The 25,392-nt window shown below is 45.8% G+C and overlaps 1 protein-coding gene across 1 annotated transcript; it reads left to right on the top strand.

The window, feature by feature from the left end:
• The first annotated feature begins 1,440 nt into the window (after positions 1–1,440).
• Positions 1,441–24,948, top strand: Slc35b4 (solute carrier family 35 member B4). Its single transcript, XM_051175875.1, has 10 exons — positions 1,441–1,726; positions 9,450–9,563; positions 11,085–11,187; positions 12,184–12,233; positions 14,615–14,696; positions 14,905–14,965; positions 16,341–16,450; positions 17,801–17,876; positions 18,895–18,970; positions 19,710–24,948. The coding sequence occupies exons 1-10, from the start codon at positions 1,650–1,652 to the stop codon at positions 19,954–19,956; spliced, it is 996 nt and encodes a 331-aa protein (XP_051031832.1). The 5' UTR covers positions 1,441–1,649; the 3' UTR covers positions 19,957–24,948.
• The last annotated feature ends 444 nt before the right edge of the window (positions 24,949–25,392 follow it).

Below are 25,392 nucleotides of genomic sequence, written 5' to 3'. Positions count from 1 at the left end.
CTCAAAATGGCTAAGATTAAAAACACAAGTGGTAGCCCATACTGCCAAGGATGCAGAGCAAGGGGAACACTCCTCCACTGATGGGCATGAAAACTTGTACAGACACTTTGGAAATCAATATGGCTGTTCCTGAGAAAACTGGGAATTGATCTACCTCAAGATCCAGGTATACTAGTCTTGGGCACACACTCAAAGGTTGCTACATCTTATCACAAGGACACTTGCTCAACCATGTCCATTGAACATTTATTCATAATAACTAGAAACTGGAAACATCCCATACACAAACAAACCTACTCACGCCAACATTTAAGTGAAAGCTTCCCCCTCCTCTCCCAGCTGAAATCTCATGGCATTTGTTACAGAGCTTCTTGGTGTTTATTTTTATCCAACAGCAATAGAAAGAATGCATGGTGACAGCTAATTATGTACACAGCCGGCGCTTTTGCGTTCTGTGTTTGTATAGTATGTGTACACCATGCATATCTAGCAATGCATTAACAATCCAGTCCAATTCCCTACTTCTGTTATGCAGTATTAGTATTTCTGCTCAGAGCCACGCCACTTCTTATGACTAATTTCAGCCAGCACGTGATGGGAGGCAAATTAGGAGGAGGACGAGTTTTTTTGTTTTTTTATTTCCCATGAGACATAAACAATCTGACATTTCCCTCAAGATTCACAACATACTTGCCAATGGTTTTCCCAACTTGTGACCTAGAGACTGTATCAGAATCCTCCTGGGTGCATGCTCTAGTGCTGGTGACAGGACCCGGCTTCAGACTTTGTGGATCATAGTTCTTGTGAATGGTCCCGAGCTCTGTATTTTCAGTAAGCACCCCAGGTAATGCCAACGAGTTCTGAAGTTGTGAACGGCTGTCTAAAAAGGAGAACAGAAACAAGAACTATGGTGAAATGAATGCCCTAAATTCAGTATTTAGTGAGCACCTTACGTTGGCAAAATGTCAGAACCAGACAATATGTGCTCGTTGCCGCCACACAAATCATAACAGAAAGCAATACACTTACAGAATTAGCGTTTTCTACAACAACCAATAAGAGGGGCCCATCTTCCCCTGCAGTGAGAGTGGGGTGCTGATGCCCTAAGCAGCCAGTGTAAGCCAAGGCTCTCCCTCAAAACTTTTGGTTGCAGCATTTCCCTGGGAATCGGTTTAGAGAAATGTCTACATTGTCTCAGTTTCAGGAAAGTTGTTTCTGGTGCTAGAACACTCTAATGAGCGGTAACAGGTCTGTAACTCCAGATCCCACCAGCTACTTCCTTGGATTCTCGCTTCCACCTTTGTGGTACGGGAACTCCATTTCCCAGAAAGCCCCGCAGCATTCGATCACGCGAGCCTACGGGGAAACTTGCCGGTTTTTCCCCCCCACTCCTGCCGTAAAGGCGCGTGGTATTCTGGGACTTGTAGTCTGGCCAGCCCTAGGACGCCCCCTCAGATGAATGGGACCGGGGATGACTGAGAACTACAGCTCTTGGGCTGGCTGCGTCGGTGGCAGCCACGGAAGAAGAGTGGACTGAGACAGCCCCCGGGCAACGAACAGCGGGCGGTGGTGATGTTCAGTGAGGGCTTCCCAGGGTAGCGATCTGGAAGGGCGCTCTGCGCGCTCGCACCCTGAGCCCTGCATCGGCCATGCGCCCGGCCTTCGCGGTGGGCCTGGTGTTCGCAGGCTGCTGCAGTAATGTGATCTTCCTAGAGCTGCTGGCCCGGTGAGTGACCCTCGCGGGCCGCGCCCGGGCTCCCAGGGCTGATCCCGGGCTCCTTGCCTTGTCCACCTCCCCACTCCACTGCACTGGGTACCCGCGCTGCCTGCTACTCTGCAGCACTGGGTACTGCTCCATCTCTTAGCATCCAAGTGACAGGGACGCCCAGGGTGCTGCTGTCGTCACTTCAAAGCCACACTTTGGGGATTTGAATCTTGGAGACTTATTTTTCACTTGACTGAACCAAGGTCTCAAGGAGCTTGCGGTAGAGCGAGTTCCTCCACCAAACCACCCTCTCCCTACTTTTGATCTAATTCTAGCTCTTTTCTCCGTCCAGTTAGTGAATGACACGTGCCTGTGCGGAGCAAAGCCTTCTCACGTGCAAAGCAGTCCAGTTTTGTACACGTTGCAAAGAAAGTTTCGTTTGCAAGCATAGTCTGCAAAAGATTTGCTCACATTGATGGCAGAGATGATTGAGACTTTATCCAACTCGCGTGTGAGTGATGTGGATAACTATTGGGCTGTCCCCATGGTCCCTGAGCATTTAGCATAGTGCAGTCTTTAATTGAGAAGCGTGCACTTTGGAGGATGACTATGACACTTTCCCAAAGGGTTGGCTTTATGGTGGTGTCTTACAAATAATGTTGGGTAATAATGTGCAAAGTTCAGTGGGCAGAAGTTAGAGATGAGAGGAGGTGGAGTGGAAAACGCTTAAGACTAAACAGCTCAAGTTAGTCACTTCAGATTTGGCCCCGTTAACCTCTGGCTATGCAGCCTTTTCCAGTCCCTTAACTTCTCTGGGCCCCCTTTCCAGGCAGTTCAGTAACAAGTCGGCTCAGTAGTAACTACGTGTTTCTAAATCTGTATACTGTGTCCATTGACTGTCTAAACAGCTCTGAGCTTCAAGAGTTACATTGTTTGGCTGAGAGTGAAACAGAGGCAAAGTTGGGCGGCCTTTTCACTGCTTGCAAAGAGCAGAGCAAGAAATGGTGTCTAAGATGTCTGTCTAAGCTCCTAGCTCAGTACCATGTCCCATTCCCTTTCATTTGTTAGTTTGAGTGGCCCATAGTGAGAAGTCTGGTAGGAATGTATTTTATTTGGTGCTGTTGGTTTAAATTCTTTTGAAGCAAGCAGTTCACTTACGGTCAACTCTGTGTGGATTGATTTTTGCTGTTAAAGAGCCTGCAGTTTTGTTATGTGGAGTGTGGATGAAGATTATTTGTCTCAGGAGTGGTAAGGAATATGAAATGAAAACAGAAAGTTGCTGGCTATAAGCATGACACACTTCAAGGGAAGGAGACTTTGGAATTTTTATGTATGTATGTATGTATGTATGTATATTTAATATATGTTTAAATAGAAAGGTGATAAATTCAGGCTGGCTATAGAAACAAAGTCGGATAATTGCGTTGGACATGCCATTAAATTAAGTGAAGGAAGCCTGTGTGTGCTAGCTTGTGAGCTCTTGGCTAAAGTACTTGGTTTCACCCATTAAAGGGGCATGTGTGTGTGTGTGTGTGTGTGAGCTCCTTCATCCCCATGGGTTCTGAAGGGTTGAGTAAGATGGCGGCTTCCCCCTCTCCCTTACAACTTTGTTTCAGTGCAGCACAGGCATACCTTGTTTTTGTTTTGTTTGTTTTTGTTTTTGTTTTGTTTGTTTGCTTGTTTTGTGATGTGTTTACTTATGGGTAAATTATCTTATCTTTGTGAAGTTTTTTCATTCCTTATAGGAACTTTCATTTAGAATTTTAAGAATCCAAGTTCCTTTTTTTTTTTTTTTTTTTTTTTTTTGTAAATCTGCATTTTGATGTGCCCTGCAGTGGTAAGGAAGTGAGATTATTAATGCAATGTGTAGTACATTAATTAGACTGATGGCCTCTTATTCCCGATTTGCATCACACCTTCCCATTATAGAGCAGTAAAATTGGACCTGGTTAGACCAGAGGGTCTTTAAAGTTCCTTCTTGACATCTGTAGCTTTAATCTTGAGGAATTACCATAAAAATCTCATTATAGAGCAGAAATCGTAATTTTTAAATGGCTTTCTTGGAGCCCTTAGGTGTCACTCTAAATACAAAGGTTGAGATGACTTGTTGAAAGAAGGGAGTGTTGAGCCATTTACCCCCAATTGGAAAACAAATTTAGGTTCTTCTTACTGACTTTTGTAGACCTCTGGTTGGGATCAGTAATAAAACGCACACCCTGTGCATTGAAGGAACAGTAGCATAGCAATAAGTGAGATCTTGATTCCGCTCTCAAGGTGCTTCTGGTCAACCTTCAAAACATGATACCCATGCATGATCTATGTATGTGCTGTATATACATACATACACACACAGAATTAAATAATGCAGACAAGACATTGTGTGTCAGGGTAACAATCTGAAAGACTATTTTTTTTTTCCCCATCTAGGACATGACATTGAACTAAATAAGGAAGTTTTATGTCCAGGAAAAAAAACGAGGTGTGAACCATCTGCCCGAGATTCATTCTCTTCAAAGTTGATTTTTTTTTTTAAGGTTGAAATTTGGGTTTTTGCCAAGAAAATCCCAAGCAAGAGAAGCTGTCTGCAGTTGATGGCTGTAAATGCTAAGAAATAAAGAGAAGGAAAGATCCAGGGAAGGCATTTCACATTTTTATTGAAGCTTTAAAGTGAATTATTCCAGTTCAAAGAACACCCCCGCAAGCCATGACAGCAGCGGGTCCCTAAAATGCTCTCTGTATTACCTTAAATGAACATTGGTCGTAGGGTCATGGGATTGCACAGGGAGGCTTACACATGCTATGGAAAGACAAAAAGAATAAAATTATTAAAGGTCCTGATGAGGGAGAATGGAAAAGTGATTCCTCATGGGACGTCTTTTGGGGTGTCCTAAAATTAGATGGTGGTAATGGTTGGCTAATAATAGTATTGTTGATACACAAACCCACTCATTTGCCATGGAGTACCATGTCGTCTCCATGTCTTTAGTGATAAAATATGTATTCATAAAGGAGAAATAGCAAAGATCACCTGAAGGATACCATTGTAAATTTGCAAAATTTTAAAATCTTTTACACCAATGCTAATATCCTAGAGCACATTTGCTTAAAGTGACGCCTCCCCACCCTCACCGACTTGCTTGAGTGAAGGCCAGACCCTGTGTGGGCGTGCCCAGATGAAAGGGGCGGGGCCCTGTGTGGGCGTGCCCAGATGAAAGGGGCGCGGCCCACCTTGTGAACATTTCACGATGGACTGGGTTCTCGCTGCCTGTAGTTCATGCTTGGCTCCCGTGTGTTTTCCCTTCTCTTGAGGGCACAGATCCCGGTCATTCCCACCAGGAACTCCGGATTCTCTGCAGAGTGGCTTCCCAGTAGCCACCCTGTGAGAGCTTCGGCCCAGGCTGTTGGTAGAAAGAGGAAGGGAAACCCAGAGAAGTGCTGATCCTCCGGCCCGGTGCTTGCCTCTTGATGCATGTTTTCTCACGCAGTTTTCGCGGCCACGTATATCGTTTTCATCTTATAAAGGAAAGTGTCCAGTGTGATTGTTCAGAAGGATAACTGTCGGGCTGAGGAGAGACCTCACTGGTTAAGGTGCTTGTTGTGTAAGAGTGAAGAGCAGAGTTCAGATCCCCACGACTCACATAAAATGCCTCTAATTCCAGCCTGGAAAGGCAGCCACAGGTGAACCCCAGAGCAGGCTGGCTGTCTCTGTGCGCTCTGGCCTTGACTGGGAGAGCCTGCCTTAGTGAATGAGGCAGAAGAACCGTTAAGGATGATTCTGGACATCGACCTTGGCACCCCATGCTTCCATGTGTGCATGTACACACGTGTACCCCCACACATGTGAAGATCTACACGCACACATGTACAACACATACATGCATACATGTGCACCTATATCCATGCACATACACACACAGGGAGGCAGGGGAAGGACAGCTATCGTTAGACGAAGACCTCTGAGTTCTAGGAGCCTGGGCTAGCCATCACCCTGGTTCTGGTTGCCTTGCCATCGTGGGGCAGGCACTGTGTTGGGTGCTCTCCCTCTGGGACCTGTTCACCAGGGAGATAAGCACTCACTGTTCTTAGACTAGAGAAAAGTGGATTTAGAAGTTGATTAGCTTCCACACCACACCGTCAGCGACAAAGGCGCTCTTGCATGTCAGTGGAAACCGTGTGCAACACCACCATTCTCAACTCTTTGTCACCATGAGCTAACACACACACACACACACACACACACACACACACACACACACACACACACACACGCTTGAATGCAGCACAGGCACGCCCTTTTCCCACTAGGATGGAATGGGGGCCTTTGAGAGCATAGATTCCCAGGGTCCCAACCCAAGACAGTGAGGTCAGTCCTGGGAAGGTGAACCTCTCCAGGAGCTTCTTTGTTCATTCATTCATTCACTGATTCATTCATTCACAGAAGTGGAGCTTGAACTCAGTGCTTCCTGCACACTGGGCAAGTATTCTGTATTGCCAGTAAGCTATGTCCCTAGCTAGCGCCTATACTTTTATCCCCCTTTTACTTTTGAAGCAAAGTCTCACTAAATACTGCCTCACCCACTCATAATGCTAGACTTACAAGCCCGCACTGCCACGCCCAGCCTGATCCATGGGTTCCTGAAGACCAGCCAGGACAGAGTTGACTAGCACTGTGCTGGGAACCGTCTAGAGTTAAAGTTCTGCGCTCTTGTGTTGACTAATGGTTTTAATTAGATTCTTGAATGAGATGAATGGCCTACACAATTGTTTATGGATTCCTACAAAGTTTAGCCTTGTCCCTTGAAACCAAGAAAGACAAATTGTTAGACTGCATCTAGAGCGGTAGGCTTCAAGAAGCCTTCACGGGCAGCAGAGGTTAAGTACAGCACTGGGTCTGTTAGAGGTGGCAAGCTTCGTTCTTGCAGAGTGCTGTATTCCTTAGCTATCTCTGTGCATGAGGGGTGCATTTAAAGATTTGCACTGGGTAAGTTAGTTGTTGATCTCATTATCAGGGAAGGGCATTTATGGTTGCCTTTCCACGGTTGCTCAGTTGGAGTCTTGTAGGTCTCTAGACCTTTCTTTAGGTTCAGTTTTCTCTTCAAACCTATAATGGCTCCCTCTTTTATGTTCATTCTCTCTCTCTCTCTCTCTCTCTCTCTCTCTCTCTCTGTCTCTTTCTCTCTCTCCTGTCTTCTGTTCCTCCCCTGACTCAACCTTCCTAACCTTCCTAGTCCCACATGCTTTCCTCTCCTCCCTCTTTCCCCTAGTTCCCTCTCCATTCACTGCCCCCCCACTCCCCTGTGCTCTGGAGGACTTGTCCCTTCCCCCTTCTGTGAGGGATCTTATATGAATCTCTTAGGATCCACCTTGTATCCTAGTTCCTCTGGTGGTGTGAATTATAGGCTGGTGATCCTTTGTTCTGTGTCTAAAATCCATATATGAGTGAGTACATACCATGTTACTCTTTTTGTGACTGGGTTACCTCATTCAGGATGGTTTCTTCAACTTCCATCCACATGCCTGTGAATTTCAAGATTGCATTGTTTTTTTCTGCAGAGTAGTATTCCATTGTGTAGATGTGCCACATCTTTTGTATCCATTCTTCAGTTGAGGGGCATCTAGGTGGCTTCCAGGCTCTTGCTATTACAAATAATGCTGCTATTTGAGCACATGTCTTTGTTGCATGGACATGAAGCCCTCACCTAGTACCTGGTGGAAACAGAAGCAAACACCCATAACTAAACACTGAATCAAACTAGAATCCAGATGCAGAGAGGGAGGACAAGACCGCGCTGCAGAAACACATAGAGACAGCTGACCTGAACAGGGAGGAGCTAACGGGCCCCCAGACTGATAGCTGGGAAGCCAGCATGGGACTGACTCAGACCCCCTGATCATGGGTCTTAGCTAGAAGGACTGAGCAGTCTAAGGGACCTCAGACAGTGGAGCCAGGATTTATTCCTGGTGCACGAAAGGACCTTGCTAACACATCCCCCATGGAGGGATAACTGCCTTAACCTAGAGACAGGAGAGAAGTCCTAGACCCTACTTCAAATGACTTGACAGATTTAGATGACCCCTCTTGGATGGCATCACCCTACATGTGGAGTGGGGGGAATGGGAGGGGAGGGTGGTGAGGTGCATGTGAGGCAGGGAAAGAGGGAGGGAGGGAGAGGGAACTGGGATCGATATGTAAAAGAAAAAGATTTGCACTGGGGGTATATAGCTCAGTGGCAGAGTGCTTGCTGGTTTTGTGTGTCAAGATGACACACACTAGAGTCATCTGAGAGGAGGGAGCTTCAGTTGAGAAAATGCCTCCATAAGATCGGGCTCTAGGCAAGCCTCTGTGGGCGTTTTCTTAATTAGTGATTGATGGCGATGGCAGAGGGCCTGGCCCATTGTGGGTGGAGCCTCCCCTGGCCTGGTGGTCCTGGGTTCTATAAGAAAGAAGGCCCCGGGGAGCAAGCCAGTAAGCAGCACCCTCCATGGCCTCTGCAGCAGCCCCTGCCCCCAGGTTCCTGCCCTGCTTGAGTTCCTGTCCTGACTTCCTCAGTGCTGGACAGTGGCGTGGAAGCGTAAGCAAACAAACCCTTTCCTCCCAAGTAGCTTTGGTCTCGCTGCTTCATTGCAGCAATAGTAACCCTAACTAAGACACCTAGCATGTTCCAGGCCCGGTGCCTAACTGTGTGCCTTGCCATTAGTGTTTCGTATTCACAGCACCGGTAGAGAATAGAGTTGGCTTTGATAAATAGCATTGTATCAATAGTATTAATCTGAAACGGCTTTACAAAGCCTGTTCTGTGGGGTCAGGTGGGTGTCTCTGGTTAAGTTGAAAAGACAGACCCTGAAGCTGGTGATAGCAGTTTTAGGGAGATTTTGATGCTCACTTGTGATGTCTTCAGCTATGGAACAGAACTGGGGAGGGGGGTGGTTCTAGAAAACTGTCAGCATTTCAGAATGCCTCAAGAGGGATGTCAGAAATAACATTCATGCTATGGCATGTGTTCCTAATAGTCACTGTGGAAGACTCCTGGCCCTTCTGTAGAGCACCGATGAGGATCTGTTGAATTGCAGGAATATCTCTTGACTGGCTAATGCACTGAAGAACAATGATAAAGTTTGTGGACAACTACCGTGTGGGAGAGCAGTATTTTTCAATCATCCTTTGCTTACTGTTCCAGCCCTAGAACCTGTTTTGACAGTTTGTCTTAATCACCCTTGCAAATACACAGTTATGTTGATTTGTGTACAGATATGTATCTGTGCCCGATTAAAAGGGCAAGCCTCCTCTCCGACCCCAGAACTATTTAGACAGTGTCTAAAGTCACACCCCTATCCTCATGTGACCAGTAACTTCCGACCAGTAGAAATAGATGAACATTCCAGGTGAATTCCAGCATGTGTCTGTCCTTGACTAGAGACCTTTTGGGTAATGGGGGGATGTATGTGAGTTTACTAGGGAATTTCCTGCCGCTTACCGGGATAGCCATCTCATGTACTGTAACAATGAGAGGAATTCTCATGCAGGGAGGGCCTGCTGCTCTAGGGAACCCTGACAGAGCAGAGCTGTGCATCCCCTGTGATGCACAGTGTCAAAGCGTGTGATCCATGGCGAGCGAGAGCCAAGGTGAGGAAGGACAGTGACTGCAGAAATCGTTATTATTTTGGTGCCATGACTATAACAGGTTGCAGTGCGCTTTATCTGAGTCTGAGCCTTGTCTTTTTCCTCTCGCTCTTAACTGTACAGGGAGCACCCAGGATGTGGGAACATCGTGACGTTCGCACAGTTCTTATTTATTGCTGTGGAAGGCTTCCTTTTTGAAGCTGACTTGGGAAGGAAGCCACCAGCTATCCCACTAAGGTATGACGCAGTGAGGTCTTGTTGAGTCCTTTGAAACCGAAAACAGTGGCACCTGGACAAAAAAGTGTGAGGCACATGTTTCTCAAGTTTATGTTATGGGTAACAGCGGAGTCATTAGTTTTATGAATTACATTGTTATGCTGTAGAAACCTATTTTTAGAATAAAATTCCTGCCCAGGACATTTAAAGTAACTGCGATGGCAGTGAGGGCACATGTGTATAATACAGGGTCAGAAGGACTAGGGTGACCACAGATTTCTAATAGTTATGTATTCGTCCTATGTGTTGGCAGAGTTATTGATTATGCTAAGAGTGCTATCATTAAGCATCCTGTTAAAAACAACTGGCTTTTGGAAATAAAAAAGCAGTGGGTATACAGCATAGCAGACTACTAAATGCCACTGAGTTGTTTGTTCACAAATGGTTAATTTTATGTTGCGTGAATATCGCTTCAGGTAAAAGAAAATGATTGACAAGCTAAGAAAAAATTGTTAATGCCAGCCAGACTTGGGTCCATCAGTCCAGGTTTGCCCTAAGTATCTTCACACACAGGGCCAAATATGACATTTCTCATGACGGAGATGAGATAGAAGTTCCTCCCCTTGGCAAATGGTGTCACTCAGTTTCTATGGGAGTGACATTCCCATGTGAATGTCCCCCACGTGCCCAGGCTCATCCTTGTCAGTGTTCTCTTGCTGCCTTCTGTCATTGACTGTTTTCCTCTGTCTGTCTGGCCCCCCTAGACATGTTTCTCTCCCATTCATGGGCCCCCACAGCTATTTATGGAATAATCACTCAGAGGCAGCTGGGTGTTGGGGCACACGCCTTTAATCCCAGCACTCAGGAGGCAGAGGCAGGTGATTCTCTGAGAGTTAAAGACCACCCTTATCTATCTATCGAGTTCCAGCCCCCCTCCCAAAAAAAAAAAAGGAAGGAAGACTCTGATTGTAAGTATAAGTCTATAGAAATCAAAGAATATCCTCATTATTTTAGAGTCTTCTGATTTACCGTGTGGAGTAGTTTCTACAGTGGCTAGGCTGAACATGAGCTTGACTTAGCAAATCTTTGGCATCTGTTTTTTTTTTTTTTTCAAAATTAAGAAAAATAATATTGTATAAATATATACAGGACATAATTAAGGTAATTAACCATTTTCAGATTCTCCAGAGGCCTGTGAAAAGTATATACAAAGAACTAATACATTAAAAAAGGATTATCTGTCCACTTAAAATCTCTTACTATGGATTAGGTGATGTTTGTAAAGCCTAGTACGTCTGCTGAAAAATATTCAGGTGTTTCCCTAAACATATTCAGTAATTCAGACTTTCCCCATGCTAGTCTGACTTGGTGACATATTCGTATATGTCCTTAGTATTTGACTTTATGTGATGATGGTTCTGTATACTCTCTCAGCAGAGATCAAGGAAGCCAGGTGTCTTTTAAACCGCGTGTATGTATTTCCTCTGTGTGAACATTTCTTGGGGAAGTGGGCTCGTGTGATGCTGTTCTCTCCCACTGCAGGTACTATGCCGTCATGGTAACCATGTTCTTTACTGTCAGCGTGATGAACAACTATGCCCTGAATCTGAACATCGCCATGCCCCTGCATATGATATTCAGATCAGTAAGTGCCAGCTCACACGCACGCATGTCCTCGGAACAGCACGGTGAAATGGGCAGACCAAGCACGGGGCAGTCGAGTCTGGGGCATACAGATGGGCTTGCATGGAGTCTTTGAACAGGATAACGTTCATGTGCTGTGTAAGGCAGAAAAAGAGACCTGGGGAGGTGGGAAGTGAATGGCTAACTTTTATTTATCTCAGGTCTAATATGTGGCTAATAAAAATAAAATTAAAATCTCTCTGGGAAATAGATTTGTTTCCTGTTTTCTTCCTCTGGCTGATTTTGAGCTCATACTGACTACTGAAGCCTTTGTTTTAACCCTTCCCCCCACCTTGCAGTGCTTTGCTTTGCAGCCCAGGCTGGCTTGGAACCTTCCCCACCTCTACCTCAGCGTCCCCGAGTGCTAGGTTTACAGGCTTGTCATGCCACTCTCAATATGATTACCCATTTTCTTCATTACTTTGTGTATGATGAGCTCTTCCCGTGGTTGCTGCGTAAACAGGAGCAGACTGTCCCCAGAAGAGGGGGGAATGGGAACATGCGGGCGGAGTTGCAGCATGCTGCACACTGGGTGTGATGGGAGTGACTTCACCCTGTTGCCTGAGATTTTTGTGAGGTTCAGTGTCCTCTTCCTACGGGGACTTGCATAAGATAATTGTAACTATCGGGTGACCTCCAAGGCGCTGTCACATAGCACTTCCATAAACTCTTGTTGGTTGATTGACACCTTCTAGAGATGAGGGAGGGTCCCTGCATGACTTCGTCCATTAAGGATGGAGGCAGCACAAAGCTCACTAGAAGCTGTATACACTAAATGGTGGGGGATTTGATGGAAGTAGGTCCAAAGTATGGTCATAGCTTTTATTAATGAGAACAGATCATTTCCCCCCATTGTACCTTGCACTGATTTTATTATTTTTCACAACAGGTTTGTTTTTATTGGCCTCTGCTCTTTTCCTTGGTAGCTTTTCATCCTCATCCTTGTCTTCTTTTACAGGGCTCTCTGATTGCCAACATGATTCTAGGAATTATCATTTTGAAGAAAAGGTAACAGCACGCCTTCATGTTCTATGTGGAAATGATATTTCAGGTGGCCTCTGTGTCTGGCTACCTTTCTTTTCTCAGTGGTAAAAGGCTGCTCTAGCTCATGAGCCTTTTCCTGTATTCTTTCTCTCAGAATCATGGGTAATGATGGCTTTCCCCAGGCAGCTGACCAGGACAAAGGCTCTCCTTGTGGCTTCCTGTGGGACCAAACGGCTCTTGTTACCACTGTATTTTACATGCATATCCAGCACACATGAGGAACTCATCAGTGTACTGTAATAAACGGGAGTAACTTTATATGATAAGAGAGTCTCTGGTAAAGGCCCAGATAGACACTAAGGAGGAGCAGAAGGTTCTGTGTACTGATGCCAGGAGTGTGGTAGGATTGGAGTGGGAAATGGTGGGCGCAGCTGGGATGCTTCTCATAGAGCCCATCCCTCACTTGAGGGGAAGACAGCAGGGAGTCTACAAGATTTCTCAGGGGGAAGGCCATCTTCATTGATGAGACCAACATTGTGTAAGTGATGCCATGTTTTCGGTTGTCCAGTTCTTGGTCGTCCAGTTCCTGGTCTCAGCACAAGGGCTCTCTGGGCTTGGGAAGAATCTGCCAATTCGGAGAGGAAACCTAAAGGGGTTTTGTTTTTGAGATTGTTTTTTTGAGATAGAGTCTCACTGTAGCCCTGGCTGGCCTGGAACTGGATATGTAGACCGGGCTGGCCTCTGTATCTTAAGTGCTGGGATTAAAGGCGTGCAGTACCACACTGCTTGACTAGAGCCTACAGTTTTTAAGGGCTAAAGCCTGTATCCAAACAAGGACAACTGTCCTATCTTGCTAGGCTCCGTATCATGTGTCCTTTTATCTCTGGAGGCCTTGGAGCCCCAGGTTAAGTCTAGCTTCCTGTCAGCCCTCGCTACAGCCTTTGTGCAGACATTTAAATGGCCAGGTGTTTTGTTTAAGATAAAGACTATACTTGATACCTAGACTGCACCTTGGAGACCTGGGTTGTTCCTTCCTAAGCTTTGATTTGGTTCATAACAGGAATGAGCTTGCGCGCGTGCGTGCGTGCGTGCGTGCGTGCGTGCGTGTGTGTGTGTGTGTGTGTGTGTGTGTGTGTGTGAATTATAATCTCCTGATGCAACCTCAGCTGTCAGTGGCTCTTTTCAACACCTGTTTCCCTTAAAAGTTTACTTGGAATCTGTTGCCTTGGGTCTGAGCCTTTGACTATCAACTGAGCAGGAATTTCTCTAACTTCTCTACATGTATTCATCCTACACCCATCCCTCCCTCCATGACGCTGGCCGTCAAACTCAGGGCCTTGTCCATGCTAGGAAAATGTCCTGCTGCCAAGCTCTGACCCAAGTCTACCTTCTTATTTTTTTGAACACAGCCCTTTGAGAATTTAAAGACCACATCTATATTTTTCTTAACCATGATTTTGGCTTAAATTTTAAACTACTTCAACTTGGTGTTGTTAGACTGAACTTTTGCTATGTAAGGTTTTATTAGCTTCTGTTAACCATATACAGTTAACTATGTGCCTTATGATAATGCCATACACACATGCATACATACAGAATGTATTTTGATTGTATTCATCCCCAAGCCCCCTTGTCCTTCCCCCACTCCTGCTGAGGCCGAGCCCCTCTTCTTCCCAGCCAGCCCCCTCTACCGCAGTACCCCACTTCTCTGTAGTGGGGCTCTCCTGCATCCCTGTCAGCTCCTCAGCCAGTCAGACCAACTCTGATGAGGTATTGTCGCCAAAGGATACAGTGTCCTTGGGTAGAAAAGTAATAATGATTCATTCTGCAAGTTTAATTTCTTTTCATCCTTCCTGGGGCCTTTCCCTTGATTACCAAGACTCTGAGGAGGATCATAATGATACCATTTTAGTTAATGGGAAATGTCACCATTATGCTGCCCTTGGCTCTACAAACTACATATTCCTCCCTTTATCCAACTGTGCCGACATTTAGCAAAATCATTTACGTTATTCAGATTGTTTTTTAAGAAAATACCTTCCCTGGAGAATGGACATTATTCCCCAAGTTTTGACTCTTGCCATTCCTCTTGAATGGGGTGTGTGTGTGTGTGTGTGCGTTAAGACATAATTCTGGGCTCTTAGGATTGGAACAGCCACAGGTACAGGTGAAGAGTGTGCAGGCTGCATTGGTTTCTGGAGAGCAGAATGCAATGTCACGTGACACCTGGTGTGTGTATGTCTGTTTTCTGGTTTTGTTTACCTTCTCAGTTTCTGATAAAACAGCCTACTGGTCAACACGATGAGGATATTGTAGAGGTTTGCATTTGAATCGCATACTACCCGGCTGCAAGTCCCATTAGATGCTGTCCCCTTTCCTAAGCTGCTCTTGTCCTTGTTTTTCAGATACAGTGTATTCAAGTATACCTCCATCGCCCTGGTGTCTGCAGGGATATTTATTTGCACTTTCATGTCAGCAAAGCAGGTGGTAAGAATCAGCTTTCAGTCATTTGTATTCACTACTTGTCACCAGGCTCCATTACCTATTAATAAAAGAATCAGAGTGCTAATGTAACACAGGAACCGACCTCTGAAAGAAGAGCGGAAGGAAGTGGACAGCATAAATATTCCCCTGGCGTCTCAGACGTTGTTTGCGGTTCTGGCCTCCGTACCTAGTATATTTTCTTATTTCCTAGACTTCCCAGTCCGGCTTGAGTGAGAAGGATGGATTCCAGGCATTTGCATGGTGGTTACTAGGCAAGTACAGAGTTACAAAAAGCTAATTACCTCTGCACTTTTGTTTGCTGAGTTTTCTCCTGTGGGACATGCTTCTTGGCAAGAACTTTAGACTAAACAAATTATGCCAAGGAGGAGAGTGGCACCTGGGACCATTATGTCTCTGAATCCTAGTGTTCAAAAAATTAAAAGGCCAGTGTTCACATTTTTGGCACCGTGTGTTTCGTGGGTCCATGTTTCCCAAGGTTGTCACTGGCATAGAGAGGTCTGTCATTCTCTTTAGGAACACTACGTAGGGAGTCTTCTGCTTCCTATTGGCCAGTCCATTGAGTAGAAGTACCTGCAAAAGAAAGGTGACTTAGAACTCTTGACTCTGAGTTTCCCAGGGACACAGGGCGTCTATTTTCTTCTTAAGTTAACTGTGCTCCATATGGCAGAGTTCCCGAATCAACTCTCGTGAGAATTTTAAAAATACAAGTATCTCTGTGTGGAATTAATTAGACAGCTCCTGCAAGGCCTCATCCTCACTTGGGTTTGGAGGGGAAATGTTTGCAGTAGTAACAGGGGTGGCACCACACTGATTGGCTGGAAGAAAGTGGCACCAAAGCCTGTGTCCTCATCTTGGCTTTGGACGTTAACCCTTTAGCTGCTGTTCTTTATAGAAAAGGTCTCTGCACTATTGGGAAAATACGTACCCCAATGGGAAAATTCTCAAAGATGTGAGCAAACAAATTTATAGGGAAAAATTAATGTCCAGTAATCTTATACCCTCGTCAGCTAGTAATCAAAGAAAACCAAGTACAATGACTTTTCGTTTGTGACTTACCCTATTGGCATGGTGGCAAATGCCACTGTCGTTGCTGTGAGGGTAGTAACAGCCATTTTCATAAAAGCTGTTGGCAGAGTATAATCGATTGCCCTTTTCAAAAAAAATATTGTGTATTGAGCTTTTTAAAGGTCTTCATTTTTTTTTTAACGTTTGACTCAGCAGTTCCATTTATGAAAAATTACCCTAAGGAAATAATTAACATTTTAAGTATTTACTTGAAATCTAACTAGTCTCATTGCAAGACATATAAGTGCGGTGCAACCACGTGATAGGGTGATGTTTGGACCCTAAGTCACACTTTGAAAACACATTCAATAAAGCACATAAAGGGAAGGTCCAGAAGAACCTCGTGAGAAAAACAAGGTAGAGAAGGTGTGGACACTCTTCTGTTTTAGCATTTAGAAACATGCGTAAGGGCATGGAAAGGGGAAGCTAGAGAGGCTTTCATGGCAGCATTGTGGTTTTGAAATGTGCATGTCCTAGTGTGGTAGTTATAGAACTATAAATAATACTGTCGCCTTAAGAAAATAGGCCAAAAGGCCTTTGTAACCTGATCCTGTTCTTTAGGCATTGGAGCCCTGACCTTTGCCCTGCTGATGTCAGCAAGGATGGGCATATTCCAAGAGACTCTATACAAACAGTTTGGGAAACACTCCAAGGAGGCATTATTTTATAATGTAAGTAACTTTTTGAGCCCTGGGAAGGTGAAAATTTCCGACTTATGATATGTTATGCCGAATGGCATCCTAATATTATTGACAGCTTGTGTTTTTGTTAGTAACTGGCCTGGAGACCAGTACACTGAGGTAGTTTGGGCAGGGGGATAATGTGCATTTTGTGTGACAGTCAGTCATCTGAGCTGAATGAGCAACCAAATAAAACATTTAAGGAACAAGGAGACAAGGCCTGCAAAGTTCCTACAGGTAAAATGGTTAAAATTAATATGGAAATCCAGAAAGAGAAAATTAGTCCCAAGGCAGGAAGCCAGGAGTGTGGACGTCAGCGGGACAGCTTGGGAGATGGGGATTCAGGGCCTGAGTTCCCCAGGGGGCTTCACTCACAGAATAGTTTAGTTCACTGCAAGTGCTTGTCGAGCGAGTGTCTTCATTTTAAAGGGTGCCAGCACTCCGTCCTATAACTTTCCTCCATCCCTCCTTTATTGCTATTGAAATATGCCCCGAGAACTGCCCCCCAAGGCCATGGGGGGGGGGAGTTCCCTCTGTGTGCAACTGATCCGGACAGGCAGTTTGACACATTCACTTGGAGCTAGAGTTTGTGGCTGGGGATTTTAAAAAACGTAAGCATTTGTGTGTGTGTGTGTGTGTGTGTGTGTGTGTGTGTGTGTGTGTGTGTGTGTGTGTGTTTTAAGACTTATTATATATAGTGTTCAGCCTGCATGTATGCTTGTATACCAGAAGAGGGCACCAGATCTCATTACAGATGATTGTGAGCCACCATGTAGTTGCTGGCAATTGAACTCAGGACCTCTGGAAGGGCAGCCGGTGCTCTTAACTGCAGAGCCATCTCTGCAGCCCCTGGCTGGTATCTTTCATTGAGAACAATGCCAAGCATAGTGACAGCTTTGCAATGGGCACATGACATGATCTCGCATTGTACTGCTGCAGTGAGGTGTGTGGCAGTTGTCAAGCCTTCCTCTTGAGCCTCACATCATTTGTTTTCCCTTGACCTCAGCTTGCCTTCAAATCTCTCCTTGTACTAGTCCCTGAATTCTGTGCAGTCTGTGCGGTCCTCGTGACTCTCAAATCCAGCATGGAGCCAGTCCTTTTCGGGCGAAGTCCGCTTTCCCTCATTGAGGGGAAGACCCTGCTTGCTTGGTTTTCTTTCTCATTGGTGATCATCAGCTCCCTAAGACGTCATGCCACATGATGTCAAGCGCACAAAGGCGCTGGCGCATTTGCCTTAGAGGGGCTGGCTTGCTTACTGGGCAGCTGCAGGCGATTGTAAAGGTACCCTAACTGCTGTAATGGCTTTGCACTTACCAGTGTGTGACCCATTTCTTCCCACAGCACGCCCTTCCGCTTCCTGGTTTCATCTTCTTGGCTTCTGATATTTATGATCATGTCATCCTGTTCAATAAGTCTGGTAAGTTTGCCGTCATGTGGCAGCCTCGGCTTTATCTCGTGTTTATCGGACTTTTGCACCTTCCAGGTGTCTAGGTGGGGCTGTTTGTCCGTACTTGGAGCAACAAGGGCGTTTCTGTGCTCTTTTCCCATTCCCTGCAAATAAGAATGCCTTCCCCTCTCCTCGTCTCCTTTGGAATTGTATGTTTGCGTTTGAACGTGGAGTGTTACACGCTTTGAGAATGCAGACAGGTAGCCCCAACTCTCACCTGGCACCGGAGCCCTTGAAGTTGGGTGGCAGGCTCTGTCTCCTTGTCTGTCCTCTGCTGTGAAAGGCAGAGCTGCTCACGGAGCTAAACTGCCTGGCTCCAAGCACTAGGGAGCAAAATGATGACATGGCTCATTTCCTAGCTACAGATTAAATAAAAAAGATAAAGTAATTACAAGCAAAATAAAATTAAAAAAGGAATATAAAAGAATATATGAAGGTAAGCTGTTGCTTCTTAGAGTGCTACTTGGTAAATTGATAATAGTCAGTTGCCTTGAAAGAGCTCACGTGGACAATGTGATCATCCAGGAATGTCACACAGGTAGGTGAGCACATAAGAAAACTCTTTTTGGAGGAGGGACAACTGGGATTGGAATGTAAAAGTAAGTAAATAAATAATAATAAAAAGGAAGAAAGCCCTTTTTTTAAATCAAGGCTTTATGTTGCCCACACCATAGGTAGTAAATCATTTTGTGCTGTGTTGTGTCTGTCATTTGGCCTAAAAATGTGTTACAGGAGTAGGTAGTATGGGAGAGAATCCACAAGGCCCTGACTCCCAAAGCACCATTTCTCACTATTAATACCGTAGTTAGTATAGAGTGGAATCAAGGTAAATAAAGTCATGGATGGGCCAACTTTTTTTTTTTTTTTTTTTTTTAAGGGAAATAATGCCCCTGTGCCTGTTACTGTTTTTCCTATGTAACCTCATTCAAAAGATGAAAAGTGTAACTGTTCACACTGGCGTGATTGCTCCCTCTCTTCCCCTGTGCAGAACTCTATCAAGTCCCAGGCATCCGAGTGGCTATGCCCATCATGTGGTTCTACCTTCTCATGAACGTTGTGACTCAGTATCCTTTTGTGTGCCCTTTTATTTGTGACTCTGTGATGCTTTGGCAGAGCAGTGTTCATTCTAACAATATAGAGGACACAAGTTTGGGGTTTGCCTTGACTTCCTCGATAGTGAGCTGGAGATGGGTAGACCCTTCCATGAAGCTCCCTTGAGGAAGGGTAAGAGACTAATGGTGCAGGTCAGGTAGGTCACCCGCAGAGGAAACAGGACTAATCCACGGATTGGTTAGAGCTAGTCATGTCATGAGAGGAAATGATCTGGAATTTCGACAAGGTCCCTGGTATCCTAGGATACTCTTTATTATTTCATGACTGTTACAAGTCACTGCAACATTCTGAAGCAAACTTCAAATTAAGACTCACTTAAAAGTAATTGTTTTAATAGAAGCATCTTGCCATTATAAAAGTTGTGATGTCTTTAAAGTATTGAAGCGGATTGGGGTTGACTGCCTCCTTCTGAAAGCACCACATAGATTCCCTATTCAGCTCTACTCTGAAGGGGAGGATGGAAGGCCTGAGGACAAGACAGGGTAGAGGTGAGTAGGATCAGCTTCGTGACCGTGTGGCATTGTAACCTGCAATGGAAACCTTAGGGATGGCAGAGCTGGAATCTCTCAGACGTTCTGCCGAGGAGGGCCCTGAGAGCGGAGCTTCGTGTGAAGGCAGGAATCGCGCCTAATGCTCCTCCCTCCTCCTGCCCCCAGCATTTGCAGAGAACAGCCTTAACCACTCCTCCAGATACGTGTGCATCCGGGGAGTGTTCATCCTCACAACAGAGTGCACCTCCCTCACCGTCACACTGGTTGTGACTCTGCGGAAGTTTGTGAGCCTCATCTTTTCCATCTTGTACTTCCAGAACCCGTTCACTCTGTGGCACTGTCTGGGCACCTTGTTTGTCTTCATTGGGACTTTAATGTACTCAGAGGTGTGGAAAAACCTAGGGACCTCGAGGAGTCAGCTGCTGAAGGACGACAAGAAGGACTGAGGTCTGCCTGGGACAGACAGAGCAGCGTGGCACGGTAGATAGAGGCCTCTGGGCGGATCTGGCGCTGCGGACTTACCACAGTATTGAACCTCTGAAGAATGGGACCCATCTGCTCTTTCCTGGCCACCCAGGCCGCGTTTGTAGACGCCGCATAGACATCCCTGAGACAGAATAAACACCACAAACAGGGCTACCGGCAGACTGTTGGCTAGTCTCTGCATTTGCTTTTCTGTCGGTGTGCCAGGACAGCAGAGCCTCACTTGTCGGATTCCTCAGAGCTACTAGTTTTCTACCCGTGCGTGGTCTTGGATAAGGCCATGCCCTTGTTGCCACTGATGATTTTTTTGTGTTGTGACAGCCATCGCCCTCCTGTGGCTATGCACCTCTTTTCTCCCGTCACCCCTCCACACTTCAGCACTCTGGGGTACCTCCAGTGTCCCAGGCACAGTCAGACACTGGGTGACCCAGCGGACATGTGAAAAATTAGACCCCAGGGACGATGATGCTGAACTCCCTCCAGTGTGCTGGGAAAGGCAGAACCCTGGTGATGCATGAGCTGAGTGCTGGCGATGCCGGAGCAGATATCGGGGAACCCTTCCCACATTTCATTTATGTTTTTAATCAGTGCAAGGAAGGATCACATGCGTCTTTCACCTGCCGCTTTCTGGGCTTAGAGCAGCCCTGCATCGCTCGTGGCAGTTAGGAAGGAAGAAAGATTAAGAGTGGACTGAGAAGGAGGGAGACCTCCATCATCTCCCGCATGGGGATGGGAGTGTGGCCCAGCACCCTGAGACACCGTTGCCCCTGTGAAGCCAGGCACACAATCATGTAGGTTTCGGATATGCCCCGTAATCGTGGCACTCTGAGAGCTGTCGCCTGTCAAGTCACCAGTGAGTCAATGGATGCGTAGGTGTGAATGCGATGTATAAATCAGGTCAGATCCCTCTACCACAGAGTGAGGTCTTGTCTTCCCATAGATACCAGACTGTTCTTGATGGGTGTGGGTATGAGGTTGCATGTGGGCAGAACATGTTTACGTACAGAAACACACCTCTTTCCTGCTGATCGTTCTGGAGGTCTGATTTTCCTGTCATGGATAATCCTGAGAATGAGTAACCCTGTCAGATAGCACATGTGTGCGTGCTTATATGTGCCCTCGGCTGGGGTGTATGTGATCGAAAAGAATGGATGTCCGTGTTGTTTTAGTTCCCCTTAGCCCCAGACCCTCATTAACCTCACCTAGCTATCTACTTCTCCGCAAACAGCTAAGCTCGAGGTTTCTGTTGCGTATAGACAAAGGCCTTTCATCCTTTTGCTGTGTGCAGACTGCGCTCTCCATGTCTCCTGGGCTCACTTTAGTTCTCTTCCACTGTCTGAAGATACTCTTTGATGGGGCTGAACATCAGCAGTAGAATGAAGTGCCCTAATCCTCTGGGTCCCTGGGGAAGGCAGTTCAAGCTGCCTTGCTTTTTTTTGTTAAATTAAACACAGGTACTGTTTCTCCACCTAGGTCCCCTGGTTTGCAGACTGATAGTCATTCTGGCCACTGACAACTTCTCAGTGCTGATGCCCTATTCTCAAAGATGCTAAATTAGATGTGAACCCATCCGCAGGCCCACAAGCTCCTTAGCTGCTTTGAAATATGTGGGGCCGCTTGGACCAGTGTTGCTATAAATACCAAGTGTTAAATGTCCTCTTACAAAGCTGGGATAAAAAGTACTTTTTCCTTCCTGTTCAACAGAAGAACCTGCCCCTAGGGGCTCTTGAGGCTCTGTTCTGATTGTTCCTACCAGGATAGAACCTTCAGCCACCCAGCACTTTCCAATCTATACTGGCGAGAAGTACCACAGTTGGTAGTTACCTGAGACTGGCTGATACAGACAGGATTTAACTGGAGCTGCTAGGGTTCCGGAATGTGTAACTCTCTTAGTACGAATACTTGGCGAGTTTTATTAAGGGAGATGTAGGGACAAGTAAGAGCTCAGAGCGCTCACACAATAAAACTTGCACCTGTGGGAACAGCACACGAAGGGCCCAGCCTGCTTCCTCCCACACTCCCGTTAGATAGAAGAAAATGCTTTTAAGAGGCAGTTTTGTGAAATTGCTTTTCTAAAGGTTTTGTTTTAATTTCCGTTGTATGTCTTCATAGCACGTGGCCCTGTGGTGGGACATGTTCACAAGTTCACACAACTGAGCACTCCGCCACGCTCACCCCTCGTCCTCCCTGCTGCCCGCCTCTCCGCCCCTTTGTTCCTCTGGGCAGTTCAGCCTCTACCTTCAGATCACATATACAGCCGTGTTTTCACGTCTACACGAAGTAGGACCCACACAGGGGAGAACAATATGGTGTTTTTGTCTTTCCTACACTAGTTTCATTTGCGTACTAGGATTATCTCCAAACCCATCCATAAAATTGTTCTTTAAAAAAAGTTATTCCTCTTGCCTGATTTTTTTTTTCCTCATGCGGATTGTAAAAATATTAAAAGGGCAATAAGCTATTTTATCAAGGCCGCTACTGATTGTACAGGAATGTCCACTAAACATCTTTGTTCTTCCAGCTTCTGAAACAGTGTGTAGTTTGACTCAAAGTAGAGCTTAAAGACATGTAAAAAATCAAAACAAAACAAAAAAAACCGTACGCTAGAGCAAAAATCAAATATGATTTGTACTGTTTCTCTGTGCCCATGGAATAGCCTGTCAGGTGCATTTGTTGAGGTAGCGAGAGAGGACTGGATGCCTGGGTCCTATTTATTACCTGTGTGTCCTTTAGCCAGTGTTGTAAACGATACCTTCATCTCTTTACTAGAAATGTAGTTTCAGTTTTTGAACTTTGTTCTTGGAGTGCGGAGGATCAGACCCTGGGTCCCATACATATTGTGGATTCTTTGATTTTCTTTCCATCCCACTAAAACAACCATTAACACGCTAGATACATTTATAGTTCAGTACGTGGTGGGTTTTGCTTTGTTTCCTTCCCCTTCTTCCTTCCCATGACCAAAGCCCAGCCCTGCAGTTCCCTGCCAGGGTGGCTGGGGCCCTAGGAGGAGTACAGGGTAGGTCCCAGGGCTCTCATTTCCTATGCCCCTCCTCCTCCCTTCCTGGTCAGGCTTTGGTTTCCTGGGCCTTTGTTCTTCATGACTCCCCTGTTCCTTTACTGTACCCGCGTTCGCTGGTGTTACTCCTTACTGAGCAACACCTGTCATTCTTGCTGTACTGTCTATTCTTTGGGGCTCTTGATATGTTGTAGGAGTTTTGTAGGTACTTATGTTTGCCCAGCATGTTGTGCTTAGTGTTCTGTAAGCATTGCTAGTAAGAGCGTAGGGATGGGAACGCTGGGCAGAGTGCTTAAAGGAGTGTGACCAAGGAAGCTTGTCCCAAACTGTCTGCATATTCTTTTCCAGCTCAGCCCAGGGGCAGAGGAACTGTCCCTGCTACCTGCCCCTTCTTAATTGATCCTTTTTAGCCTCAAGATGGGGAAAGAGAAATATGAAGTCTGGGATAATTGTAAATCAGTGAATTAGCTGTGGGGGGCAGACATGTCACTGGAGAACCAGTTTTAATGAACCTGAGCAGATAAACACGTTGTAAACACGTGGAACTAAGATTCTCTCTATGGCTAGAAGTAGATAGAATTAAGAAGAATTCTGCTCCTGTTTGGTCTCAGGGGCTTCCTGCCGAAAGCTGTTGACTGGATCTTGCCTGTGGGAGTTCACGATAATGTAGAGAGAACTTCCAATACAGATGAAATGTGGTCATTGTTACTGTTAATTGGTGTGAAGTTCGGAAATAAGGATGAGCAACATTTAAGGACATATTTAAGCCTTGGGATATATTTGTAATGACCAGAGCTGGGGTGGGAGACTGATAGCTCTCAACTTTATGGTGTGTTCTCTCTTTCTAGAAGTTTCCTTTCTGTAGACATTCCAGGGATGGAAGGGGCTGGAGAGCATGCATAATTCATTTCTGAACTGCCAGCTCCTGGCATAGTGTCTGACATGTGTTATATGAGAAAAGGAGAAAAGGGATGCTTGCCAAGGCCTCGCCCTCCCTCTTTATAATGGTTCCTTACAGCTATTCCCAGTTCTCGTGAGCCGCCGGCTGGCAAGAAAGCCAGGGAAGGGGACATAGCCCAGTGACTCCAATGTGAAAAGGAATGGGGAGCAATTATTGGAGGTGGCTGTAGAATACTACCCAGCTTTTAGCTAGCTTGACACCTGGTTAAGGTAGGGGCAAAGAGACTTGTGCATATTGCCAGGTACAATTGATGTTCAGGAAGAAGCTCTCCAGGAGGTCGTTAAGACTCCTAAGGGTTTGAAGTGGCTTCCTGGTGACTGCCACACTCCCATCTCACAGCCCCCGACGTCAGGGTTGCCGGCTGCTTCCTGGAGAGCTGCGTGGTGTATTTGTCTACATTGAGTATCACCGATATCTGCCCCAAGCTTTGCCTACAGAAATCACCTGCAAGAGGCAAGCAGCCGAGGAGCCAGAGATAGAAAAGGCCTGGTCTGCACTCGAACCCATATTTGAGGGGAAGACTGCAATGGCATCTTTGACAGATCGAGTTATATTACGTCTTTTCTGGTGTAAGGTACACTCCTCAAGCAAAGTGAGAGGCAGCAATTATTCCCCAGCAACACAAGAAAGCCTGTGTGCTTTGCTCGCAACGGTGAGCGTTTACGTGCTATTTGCCTTCTTTCCAGAGAATGGCCTCAGCATCCCAAAAAGGATGATTTGAAAGGTAACAAATTATGGTCATGAGGATTTTATTCATTCAGCCTCTGAGCCCTTCGATGAGTGTTACATTTTAAGGACAAAGATCGGAGAAGGAGGGAGTCCGTCGTTGCCATGTGTGCAGAACAGCCAGAAGACATTAGTGAGTATTCAGATTTTGAGCTGTGTAAATATCAGACACCACTCCCAGCCTTATGAGATATTTGAGCAGTTAAGGAGGAAAGGGAGGGCTCTTTGAATAAAACGATTTGCCACACTGAATGTGTCTTTTTACTGTCATTTCTTATAAAGAGCCATTTTTCACCCCTGAAGAAAACCCATCAGACATCTGGTTTTTATCTTGGATTTGCAACCATTGTTTCTTAATAAAAGTGGTAAATCCCTGCAGGTGCGTCCAATCACCATTGCCTTCAGGGGCGCATGTGTGCTTTCAAGAGGGCTCTCGTTTTTTTTTTTTACCTTGTGTGGTGGCGGGACATTCCACTGCGGGCTGCTCTTGGCAGCGGATGCCTCCTTGCAGCTGGATCAGTAAAAGACCCCTTCCTGGGCTACTGCCTGATTTCTGCTTCACAAATTTAAAATAGATTGGCCTAGCTTTGGGGTCCTAGAAGACTGTGACAGTGTCTGCAGCAAATCTCTCCAGTATATTGATGTTTACCATTTTGTGTGACGAGCCCCCTTTCTCCATACACTACATCCTTTTCC

This window comes from Phodopus roborovskii, unplaced genomic scaffold, assembly GCF_943737965.1.
Source record: "Phodopus roborovskii unplaced genomic scaffold, PHOROB, whole genome shotgun sequence".
Classification (NCBI taxonomy): Eukaryota; Metazoa; Chordata; class Mammalia; order Rodentia; family Cricetidae; genus Phodopus; species Phodopus roborovskii.
The sequence above is the reverse complement of the archived record's forward strand: the minus strand, read 5'-3'. Positions and strand labels throughout refer to the sequence as shown.